At 31.7% G+C, this 12,698-nt stretch overlaps 1 protein-coding gene across 22 annotated transcripts in view; it reads left to right on the forward strand.

Annotated features, from left to right (window-relative positions):
• Positions 1 to 12,698, forward strand: part of LOC139512202 (proto-oncogene vav-like) — a 54,054-nt gene that overhangs the window by 15,577 nt on the left and 25,779 nt on the right. For 12 of the 22 annotated variants that reach the window (XR_011662191.1, XR_011662192.1, XR_011662194.1 and 9 more), the window contains exons 8-15: positions 423 to 623; positions 2,241 to 2,336; positions 4,800 to 4,871; positions 6,075 to 6,148; positions 6,584 to 6,602; positions 9,883 to 9,974; positions 10,454 to 10,499; positions 12,490 to 12,510. Coding sequence is in view for 9 of the 22 variants with exons in the window: in XM_071299618.1 (XP_071155719.1) it covers positions 423 to 623; positions 2,241 to 2,336; positions 4,800 to 4,871; positions 6,075 to 6,148; positions 6,584 to 6,602; positions 9,883 to 9,974; positions 10,454 to 10,499; positions 12,490 to 12,510 (621 nt within the window). In the remaining 13 variants the exon portion in view is untranslated. The remainder of the gene's footprint in view (positions 1 to 422; positions 624 to 2,240; positions 2,337 to 4,799; positions 4,872 to 6,074; positions 6,149 to 6,583; positions 6,603 to 9,882; positions 9,975 to 10,453; positions 10,500 to 12,489; positions 12,511 to 12,698) is intronic. The other 10 variants (XR_011662196.1, XR_011662195.1, XR_011662197.1 and 7 more) reach the window with 1 other exon arrangement.

Here is a 12,698-nt window from a genome sequence, read left to right on the forward strand (position 1 = left end):
TCAAACCATAAAATCTGGTTGCCATTAAATAGCTGAAATGTTGAAAGTGACTTTAAAACACAAAAAATCTATCAATCAAATGATACACAATTTATACAATCTTATTTTCTTAAATATTTAGATTTTTTAAACTTGAGCAGCATATATAAATATATGATCTGAAATATTCTAGTACAATAATGAAAATTGTGAATATATATATTGTATTTATTTATGTAAATGATTGTACAATAAAACAGTGAATTACTATTTAGCTAAAGATGCTGTTCCTATTTACTCATGCGTTTTATGAATACAAAATTATTGTAAGGCTTGATTAAAAATGGTCAGTTTTGCTGTTTGTGTTGTAAATACAAAAGTATTTCAGAAGTGCTTTCATTATCATATTTAATATTTAACATATATACATTGATCTTTTTCAGAAATTATTACGAGTTCATGAAGTGTTTCAAAAAGAGATACAAAATGCTATATTACTTGGAAAACCAAGGTTGGAGGACGTTTTTTGTAAATACAAAACAAAACTCTTAGTATATGGTGATTATTGTTCTAATTTACCAAAGGCACAAGAAAGGATTGACGATGTGTTAAAACGATCAGAATCAATACGACTACAGGTAGAGGTAAGTCTATTCCTCCCCGAAAAGGATTGCTGTAACAAATCTGTCAACGAGAGAACTAATTGTAAAAATCTTTTGTTTACAATGTGCAATGATATAATTAGATAAATAAACTGTTAGCATTTTTATACGACCCCAAAAAAATTTTGGGATCGTATAATGGTATGATGTCGTCGTCTGCGTCGTCGTCTGAAGACACATTGGTTTCCGAATAATAACTTTAGTTTAAGTAAATAGATCTTCATGACATTTTTTCAGAAGGTTCAATACCACAAAAGGAAGGTTGGGATTGATTTTGGGGATGATGGTCCAAACCAATTATGAATTAGGGGCCCAAAACAAGCATTTTTCTAGTTTCAGGATAATAACTTGTGTAGAAGTATTTCAATTGCTCTGAAATCATACCGCAATGTTTTAAACCACAAGTAGAAGGTTTAGATTCATTTTAGGGGTTATGGGGCCAAAGTTTAGGAATTAAGGGCCAAGAAGGGGTCAAAACAAGCATTTTTCTAGTTTCAAGAGCACCTGGTTAGCATCTTACTCTTTGTTTACAATACAAAAGAACCCAATTGTCAAAATATACAAAACATCTGCCAATATGATAATTGGATATATTAACTGTTGATAAACATAGCATTTCAGGCAACTTATTCTTTGTTTATAATACAACAGGAACTAATTGTCAAAATATACATACAATCTGCCAATGGTTGGCAAAGTATTACCCAGGTGGGGTAATAATAGAAATATACATACAATCTGCCAAGGGTTGGCAAAGTATTACCCAGGTGGGGTAATAATAGAAATATATAAACAATCTGCCAAGGGTTGGCAAAGTATTACCCAGGTGGGGTAATAATAGAAATATACATACAATCTGCCAAGGGTTGGCAAAGTATTACCCAGGTGGGGTAATAATAGAAATATACATACAATCTGCCAAGGGTTGGCAAAGTATTACCCAGGTGGGGTAATAATAGAAATATATAAACAATCTGCCAAGGGTTGGCAAAGTATTACCCAGGTGGGGTAATAATAGAAATATACATACAATCTGCCAAGGGTTGGCAAAGTATTACCCAGGTGGGGTAATAATAGAAATATACATACAATCTGCCAAGGGTTGGCAAAGTATTACCCAGGTGGGGTAATAATAGAAATATACATACAATCTGCCAAGGGTTGGCAAAGTATTACCCAGGTGGGGTAATAACAAAAATATACATACAATCTGTCAATGAAACAGCTCTTAATAAACTGTTAACATTATCAGCATCTTATTCTGTGTTAACAACGAGAAAACTAATTGTTAAAATATACATACAATCTGCCAATGAAACAATTGGATGTTTAAACTGTTAATAAACTTTTAACTTCTCTAGCATCTTATTCTGTGTTCGCAATACAATGAGAAGAGTGTTGATGACTTGGAATATGCTCTGTGATAACAGATCCATGGTAGCAGTGTAGCATGCGGTTCACAAAAAGTTCCTTTATAGCAATAATGTTAAGCATGAAAAGTCTTGGAAAGAATTGTTTGCAGTATTAAGTAAGATTTGTCTACATGAACCATTTCTCTTGAAGTATAAAATATGTGACTATTTTCATTTTATTTTTCAGGCCTGTGAAAAAAGAGCAAATGAAGGGAAATTTAGATTACGTGATCTTCTACATGTACCAATGCAGAGAGTTCTCAAATATCATCTATTATTACGGGTAATTTAAAAAAAAAATTGTTATTAATTTGGCCCTTAAAAGTAGACTTTGTAATATATGATATAACCAATATTTAGAACTTGACAACCATTCTGTCTTCTTTTTGTTTAAGACAATGTTGATAGCTTCAAAAGTATTATATTTTATTAATTTTTATACGACCGCAAAATTTGAAAAAATTTTCGTCGTATATTGCTATCACGTTGGCGTCGTCGTCTGCGTCGTCGTCGTCCGAATACTTTTAGTTTTCGCACTCTAACTTTAGTAAAAGTGAATGGAAATCTATGAAATTTTAACACAAGGTTTATGACCACAAAAGAACGGTTGGGATTGATTTTGGGAGTTTTGGTCTCAACAGTTTAGGAATTAGGGGCCAAAAAAAGGCCCAAATAAGCATTATTCTTGGTTTTCGCACTATAACTTTAGTTTAAGTTAATAGAAATCTATGAAATTTTGACACAAGGTTTATGACCACAAAAGAACGGTTGGGATTGATTTTGGGAGTTTTGGTCTCAACAGTTTAGGAATTAGGGGCCAAAAAAGGGCCCAAATAAGCATTATTCTTGGTTTTCGCACAATAACATTAGTTTAAGTAAATAGAAATCAATGAAATTTAAACACAATGTTAATGACTACAAAAGGAAGGTTGGTATTGATTTTGGGAGTTTTGGTCCCAACATTTTAGGAATTAGGGGCCAAAAAGGGCCCAAATAAGCATTTCTTGGTTTTCGCACTATAACTTTAGTTTAAGTTAATAGAAATCTATGAAATTTTGACACAAGGTTTATGACCACAAAAGAACGGTTGGGATTGATTTTGGGAGTTTTTGTTTCAACAGTTTAGGAATTAGGGGCCAAAAAAGGGCCCAAATAAGCATTATTCTTGGTTTTCGCACAATAACTTTAGTTTAAGTAAATAGAAATCAATGAAATTTAAACACAATGTTAATGACTACAAAAGGAAGGTTGTTATTGATTTTGGGAGTTTAGGTCCCAACAGTTTAGGAATTAGGGGCCAAAAAGGGACCCAAATAAGCATTTTTCTTGGTTTTCGCACCATAACGTTAGTATAAGTAAATGACCACAAAAGAACGGTTGGGATTGATTTTGGGAGTTTTGGTCCCAACATAATAAGGGGCCCAAAGGGTCCAAAATTAAACTTTGTTTGATTTCATCAAAATTGAATAATTGGGGTTCTTTGATATGCCGAATCTAACTGTCATGACTGTGTATGTAGATTCTTAAATTTTGGTCCCGTTTTCAAATTGGTCTACGGTACATTAAGGTCCAAAGGGTCCCAAAATTAAACTTAGTTTGATTTTGACAAAAAATGAATCAGTTAGGTTCTTTGATATGCTGAATCTAAAAATGTACTTAGATTCTTGATTATTGGCCCAGTTTTCAAGTTGGTCCAAATCGGGGTCCAAAATTAAACTTTGTTTGATTTCATCAAAAATTGAATAAATGGGGTTCTTTGATATACCAAATCTAACTGTGTATGTAGATTCTTCATTTTTGGTCCTGTTTTCAAATTGGTCTACACTAAAGTCCAAAGGGTCCAAAATTAAACTTAGTCTGATTTTAACAAAAATTGAAATCTTGGGGTTCTTTGATATGCTGAATCCAAAAATGTACTTAGATTTTTTATTATGGGCCCAGTTTTCAAGTTGGTCCAAATCAGGATCTAAAATTATTATATTAAGTATTGTGCAATAGCAAGTCTTTTCAATTGCACAGTATTGCGCAATGGCAAGAAATATCTAATTGCACAATATTGTGAAATAGCAAATTTTTTTTAATTAGAGTTATCTTTCTTTGTCCAGAATCAACTTAAATCTTTGTTATATACAATATACAATGTATATTCACTTTTTACTACCAACTGATAAATTAAAATAATCTTTACCATTCAGTGATAACAAGCAGTTTTTTTACATCTTAATATTTTATGATGTATTTAAATGAGTAGTTATTGTTGCAAACTCCATTAGAAATTTTAATTGAGATTAGTTTTGGAATAAGGGAAAGGGGGATGTGATTAAAAAAATTGGGTTCAATTTTTCTCATTTGAAATATCATAAATAAAAAAGAAAATTTCTTCAAACATTTTTTTGAGAGGATTAATATTCAACAGCATAGTGAATTGCTCTAAGAGAAAACAAAAATTTTAAGTTCATTAGAACACATTCATTCTGTGTCAGAAACCTATGCTGTGTCAACTATTTAATCACAATCCAAATTTAGAGCTGAATCCAGCTTGAATGTTGTGTCCATACTTGCCCCAACCGTTCAGGGTTCAACCTCTGCGGTCGTATAAAGCTACGCCCTGCGGAGCATCTGGTTAACCATATTTTCAGTAAGAATTGTCCAAAAAATGGCTGTATATAATAGTCAACATTATATAAGTAAATCCTTTGTATGTAAATAAACTGGTTTTTTTTTAATAAACAATTTTATGTTACAGGAACTAATAAAAAGTACAGAGAAAGGTTCTGAAGAGAAGGAACGACTGGAAAGAGCTTTAGAAGCAATGATGGTAAAACGTTTTCATCAAAATTATTTTTTGTAATATATCATTTTCAAAATGAGGAGATCTGGTATTATTTCCAATGAGACAGCTATCCACCAGTGTTGAAATGAAGTGGTATTAAAAGCAATGATAGTCCATTGTACAGCCTTCAACAATGAGAAAAACCCATACTGTATAGTCCGCAATAAAAGGGCCCAGCATAAAAAAATTGAAATGATTCAAGTGAGAATATTTGTGTATTAACATAATCTCTAGATTGTTTGATATATTTTTCTATGAGGTATGTAAGTTATATCAACTTTTTAAATGTTTGAATCTTTTCAAAACTTTTATATGTGTATATAGATATATTAATTTTTTTTTTTGGGGGGGGGGGGGGTTAGGTTTATATATGCAACTCACACTTTTTAATTATAAACTTAATCATTTGATTATGAAATAAATCATGAACAACTAACTTGAAAACTTTGATACTATGTTTAAAAAGGTATTTTGGTGTACAGAATATATGTCTTATAATTGCTTGGTGAATTGGACCAAGTTCTATATATGATATGAACTACAGGGATATAGTATTAGCAGGGCTAAACAGTAGTAAACATTTTATAGCTAACTCATTGGTTATATGGCCCTAGCACTTGATTTGCTTTTAATTCTCATTAGAATTTATTGAAGGTACTCATTGTTGTCACAATAGTATTTCCTACTTCATTTCAGATGTTGTCCATTGTATATATAAAAAAAAAATGAAATAGCATTTTTTTTAAATGGCAACTTTTCAAGAAATGTTTGATTTATCAAATCATTTAAACAAATCCAGCTCAGTGTCTGTACGACATTTCAATGAGAAGACCTTTTTGTCAAAAATAGTTATTTTTAGACTTTTCATGTGAAAGTAATGTATAATTGTGAAAATTTTCAAATTATTTTTTATAGAATTTGTATTGTCATGAATGAATAGTCTAGGAAAAAGCTGTTGATTGATTAAAACATGTAAAGTGGACAGGCAGATTTAAAGGGCCCCCCCCCCCCCTTTTCTGGGAAAAAATTGGTTGTTTATATAGGGAATCACTGAAGCATGACTGAAACAGTCCCCCTCTTTGGCAGTCAGTTGGCCCCTCCTTATGAAATTTTGCAGATCCACCACTGCATTCTTTAATACCCTAAACTTGTAATAAATATTTTCTTATTTTAACTTGAATATTTTAGGATCTCTCCTTATATGTAAATGAGGTGAAACGTGACAACGAAACCTTACAATTAATACAAGAAATTCAAAACAGGTTAGTAAATTAATGGCTTTTACTTGAACAAAATTGCTAATTTGAAAACAACATTTAAGTCAACTTGAAGTTTTATTAGTTGACATCTTTTGCTAATTAGATCTATGTCTTCAGAACAAGGTAAACGGAAATTAAAATCCCTGAAGTAGAAATAGTGGCAAGTATGTGATGTCTTAATCATGCATTGTCCATTGTTCATTTTGTTAAAGGGAACTTTATGTATTAATGTTATCTTGTGAAAAAAATGGATAGCACATTGTAGTTTTCTTGTTATTTTAAAAGCATCCCAAAACCAGCCCATTGTGGTTAACTAATTATTTAATAGCATCCCAAATTACCCACACAATTTGTATGGAAAAAGATTTTTAAAAAACTATGATTTTTAATAGAAATTTATGTTAAAAAATATGTAATAGCAGTTCATGTCTATTTCAGTATTGGTGATCTTCAAATGGTAAGTATTTTAAGTAAGCAGTAAAAATCTATTACTACTTTTATTTATGAATGTAATAGAAAAACATGCTCAATGTCTCCAAGAATTGAAAAAAAAATGATTGTCAAAATAAAGGTATACACTGATGTGAGACTGGTATAGGTTATTTTTTTTTGGAACCTAGCAATGGGTTGCAATTTCAATGATGTTATATAACAATGGGTAGCAATTTATTTGTCAATGGGTCACTAATGTTCATCTTCTGCAAAGATACCTGTAAAATCGCTGTACTATATCAGTTGAACACAATTTTGTGTGTAATTAAGTCTCCCAAACAAAGTTTGGAGACTTATTGTTTTTGCTCAGTTCTTATTATTTTTATTATGTCACCCGATCGACAATGTCGGGTGACATATTGCTTTTCCTCTGTTTCTTTTTCTGTATTATTATTATTTTTCTTCCACCTATTTTGTCCGGCAGTTTTCTCGGAGCCAATGGAACCAATCTTAATGATAGTTAACTATAATGAGGAACACAAAATTCCGGGTTGCAGAAGGTCTTAAGACCATAAAAATGGCTACCGTTACCATGGAAACGGAACAATTGTGAAAAATTCCAGTTTTGGGTTTTAATGAATTATTTGGAGTTGCTTTAACTTAGAATCATTATATTTTAATACAATGTAGGTGCCGGGCATATACTGGTTTTGGATGATTTTGGCAATCATTGGAACTATCATGTTGCCATGGAAACTACACCAAAAATTTCCAAAATATCAAAATGCTCCAAATTTAATAAAACTCCACAGTAACGATGAGCAACATTGGAAGATGTGCAATTTGGCGTTAGAATTTCAAAAATGTCTGCCGTTACCATGGAAACAAGTAAAAAATGGTGAAAATGCTTCAAAAACCTTAAAGTGGCATTTACTTTCTTAAAATGGTAGGTCAAATCCATTGAAACTTTGATGGTATGTTCCCTCCCATGTACCAATGTGGTATCTGCCATTAGAAATTTGGAATGGTATCTGTTACCATAGAAACCAGCCAAAATGTCAAAAATTTCAAAAATTTCAAAATGCTCCAAAATTGATGAAACTTACTATATTTGTTGACTGTCAAGTCAACATAAGACTTTTGAAGTTGGAATTTCCAAAATGGCCACCATTGCCATGGAAACTGCAGGTCAAAATGCTCTAAAAACTTCCAGGTTTGGTGAATAACTTTGGTATGCTTGAACTTAAAATCATGAAATTTTTATACAATATAGTTGTCCACTATATACAGGTTTTGTATGATTTTGACAATCATTGGAACTACTGTTACCATGGATACAGGAGCAAAAATTTCAGAATGCTTCAAAATTGATGAAACTTGATATGATTGTTAACTGTCGTGTCTACATATGACTTTTGAAGTTGGAATTTCCAAAATGGCCACGGTTGCCATGGAAACTGCAAAAATGTCAAAAATTTTCAAAATGGTTTTAACTTAATGAAATTTGATATTAATGGTAACTGACAAGTAAAGATGAGACTTCTGACTTTGAAATTTTCAAAATGGCTGCCGTTGCCATGGAAACGGTATAAATGTGAAATACTTTAAAATGCTCTCAGTATACTGGGAATTTACAAAAAGATGAATAGCCATGCATATTTGTGCATTTACTGCTCAACAAGTTTGAAATGGCTGCCGCTTAGTGGCAATAGGGGGAAGGGTGACATCCGCTATTGCTTGCAATGGCAATTCTAGTTATTCTTCTTCTTCCTCTTCTTCCGCCACTTTAAAAAATGAACTTGTCCGCAGCGTTTCTCCAAAACCGCTTGTCAGATTGACCTAGAATTTCATAAAATGCTAGACTAATATGTCTAGGTGAGTCATCAATCTTTCGTTTGTGCATTGGGGTCTATTAAGGGGTATTTTGGGGGGTAGAAAGGAGGGAGGGGTTAACTATAGAACCCTATGGGATTTTATTTTCTAAAATTTTCAAATGAATATAACTTGAAAACTGTAAGTGATAGATGCATGCAGTCTTCAGAATTGATTATAGGACAATTAAACAAATCACATGAAATATAGGGGGAGTCCCTGGGAGTTCATCCCCACCCCCTTCAATTTGAGAATATGCTTATATCTTGTAAATGGTCCAGATCCCCACCCCTAAACCATATATATTCTTAAATGGGACGATGAAACAAATCAAATGAAATTAAAGGGAGGTCCCCAGGGGTCATCCCCACCCCGTTCAATTTGAGAATGTGCTATTATCGTGTAAACGGTCCAGATCCCCACCCCTAAACCATATATATTCTTGTAGGGGACAATAAAACAAATGAAATTAAATTAAAGGGAAGTCCCTAGGGGGTCACCCCACCCCCTCTTATTTGAAAACTTGTAAACGGTCAACATCCCCACCCCTAAACCATATATATTCTTGTAGGGAACAATAAAACAAATGAAATGAAATAAAAGGGAAGTCAGGAGGGGGTTACCCTACCCCCTCTTGTTTGAAAACTTGTAAATGGTCAACATCCCCACCCCTAAACCATATATATTCTTGTAGGGGACAATAAAACAAATGAAATGAAATAAGAGGGAAGTCCAAAGGGGGTCACCCCACCCCCTCTTGTTTGAAAACTTGTTAACGGTCAACATCCCCACCCATAAACCATATATATTCTTGTATGGGACAATTAAGCTAATCAAATAAAATTGAAGGGAAGTTCCTGGGGGTAACCCCACCCCGTTCAATTTGAGAATGTGCTATTATCTTGTAAACGGTCCAGATCCCCACCCTTAAACCATATACATTCTTGTAGGGGACAATAAAACAAATCAAATGAAATGTAGGTAAATTTCCTGGGGGTCATCACCACCCCTTCCTGTTTGAATACTTGTAAATGGTGGAGATCCCTACTCGTAAGCCATATATATTCTTGTATGGGACAAAAAATCAAATCAAATGAACGTGGGACCATATATATGAATGGCGAGTTATGGGGGCTTTGTTTGGGAGACTTCGTAACAGCATCCTGTTACAATTACTTCTTGTTAATCTTAATGATCCCGTGTGGTGAACATCTAATTAAGATGTCACATATAGATTGTATGTCTATCTGAAAGGCAGGAAAAATATGTATGGGTATGGATTTTCTCAAAAATCAATAGATATGAATAGATGAAAAGGGGTTGAACCCCTGCTGGAAGTCTGTATCCAAATTTGTTTGTTGAGATCAAAATTAAGAACAAAGTAATATAGATCTACCACAGTCATTGCTTATATTACTGTATTTATTTTTCAGCCTCCTAACACCACATTAAAGGATTATGGGAGGTTACAGAAAGACGGCGAACTGAAAGTAAAAAATCATGTAGATAATAAAACTAGAGTCAGGTTTGTATCTTAAACATTAGAAAATACAATGCCAAACAATTATAAAATTAAAAGTCAGATTTGTATCTTAAGACTTAGCTGCTAAAATCAATTGATTCTTTACATTAATCTGCAAAATATTAGATTTCTTCTCATTCACTAAAGATTCTTTATTTCCAAATTTGGCCTGTGTAATCCTTACAGCATTCTTGTTAAAATTAATGATTTGACGAATTTTTGTCTCGCCTTGACCAGTTATTGTCTCTCCTTGACAAATTTTTGTAATCAATTCTTTTGTGTGCTTTTGTGGCTACAGAAGCATCAACAATTTGCTAAACATTTGTGATTAAAATACATAGACAGTGGAGCCTCAATCATCAACTAATTGTTGTATTGTATATCTGTATATTTTATTTTGGTTGCCTTGAAAAAATAAACGATACTGTACATGCCTTTATAAATATGTTCTTAGGTTTATATATATATCCTTTATTTTTCAGATACATTTTCTTGTTTGACAAAGTTATGTTAATGTGTAAATCGCGGGTATGTATTATTTTAATAAATTATAGTAATCTCAGAGTTATCTTTTCCTGAATGTTGTTAACCATAGATTTTCATGATCTTGGCAGTTTTACCTGTTTTCAATTTGTTAAAAATTTAGCTCCTGCTAGTATTTGTAATATTGTTGTTACAAATGTTGTTATTTTTTAAGAAGACATTTTTTTTAGGGAAAAATCATTTTTAAGCACATTGTTGATTTGTATTGTGTTTTAATATTGTTCTTCTGCAGCATTTGTTGTGTCGTAATTTGTGTGCTACACTATTTTATAGCAATTTATGCAAAAAATGTACATATAAGTTATACCGATGTTTTTATATCCAGCTTCAGCATCATCAGGTATATGTTTGCAAAAGTTCTTATATGGGCTATTCCATTCTGATCAAATAGGGGTGAAAACAAGAACAATCTATTTTGAAATAGAATTTAGAAAATTTGTGTTGATCCAAATTTATTCTGATTCAAATGTTCTTGTTGAAGAGACAAATTCAACGTTAAATGTAGTTGGCGTGCTAGTAATTAGAAATTCTGTAGAAATTCTTGTCAATCTAGATTCAAACATTTTTAGTTCTGTATATAGGAGACCGTGACTTATTTAAGAAAATTAAGATTTTAAGAGTAGTCTAAAATTTATTGAATTAAAGGTTTATTTTCAAGAAAAGCATTAGCAATTATCTTCCTTCTTAATATATTTTTGTTGAATTTTACTCAATACTACTTTGTTTGGAATGGAATAGTTGTAGGCTAAATCTTAACACACACATCCATTGGGAAGTTAGTGGCAGATTAAATTTTGAATTTATTTTCTGCTACAGAATAAAACACAATGCCGTTCTGACAGCTCTAATGCTTTCTTTTTCTATCCTTGAAATAAAATTAACAAAATTCCAAATTTCATAATTCCATTAATTTTTTTTGGTAGTATTTTTCCAGCAGCCATATTTCTTCTTTAAAAAAGATGTCATTTGAATACAAATAGTTGATTATTTTTCTATGCATTTGTCAATTATTTTTTTTGGCAGGGAGGGATGTAGTTAATTTTGATTGATTTTAAGTCATTACATTTCCATTGGATGTTTAAGACAATAGATTGGTTAAGATTTGTATATCTATAACAGAAGGACACTGTTAGTTTCACTTTGACAATTTGCTGTGATTTCACAATTCACTTCCCCTTTCATCAATAGGTGGAAATTACCATATTCTAATAATAGATAGTCTATCTGAAGAGTAGATAATTCGAGTGTATCTTGAGATTAGTTTCTGCAAATATATATTAAGAGTAGTTTATTTCGAGTGTATTCTTTGGTATAGTCTTATAGCACTATTTACTATTAACAGGCTATTATTTGAACTTGGAATTATTTTTAATTATGGAATTTGTATAATTTCTTGTGTTTAAAATTTTTAATAAATTTCATGTTTATTTGGTATTATAATCTTTTGAGCGGTTAATAACACTTTCCATACAAATTATTTTGGTTAGATAGTGTTGTGCGCGGCACAGTACATTCTATTGAAAATATACTATTTTCTTTGTAATAGAAAGTGTTGTGCGCAGCACAGAACATTTCAGTACAGAATAAACATGGAATTTATTAAAAATTTCAATAACAAGAAATCAAGCAAATTCCATAATTAAAAATAATTCCAAGTTCAAATAATAGCCTGTTTATTGTAATATTTTTCTTTATATCAGTATCATCACACAACTTATTATTAATTTTTATGTGTCTTTTAGAAGTGATTCAGTAGTGTGGAAGAATCTGAATATGTTTTGTAAACCAACTGATTTCAATTGTAATTCTAAGTGGATCAATAAAAAATAACAGAAAATTGTTAAAAAAATCAGTTGGTTTATAGAAAGATATTCATGTACTCATTTTATTGACCACTCAGAAGGCAGCATTTCATCATGTCATCATATTTATCACCAATCATATCATTAATTCATGTTTCTTTTTTGCATCATAGACAGTGGATAAGTTTTTCTCGGTAAGACACATAAACAAAGGAATGTTGGACACTGCGTTGTAAAAGCTTATTTGTATTCCTCATATCTTCCATTTGTGCATTTCATTTTATGTTACTTCATTCTTGCATTTGTTTTGGTTTAACTGGTCACTAAATTCATAACAGTGATCAGAACATTGATTATTCAAATGAGAGAAATATATACATTG

The sequence above is a fragment of the Mytilus edulis genome, chromosome 2 (assembly GCF_963676685.1).
Source record: "Mytilus edulis chromosome 2, xbMytEdul2.2, whole genome shotgun sequence".
NCBI lineage: Eukaryota > Metazoa > Mollusca > Bivalvia > Mytilida > Mytilidae > Mytilus > Mytilus edulis.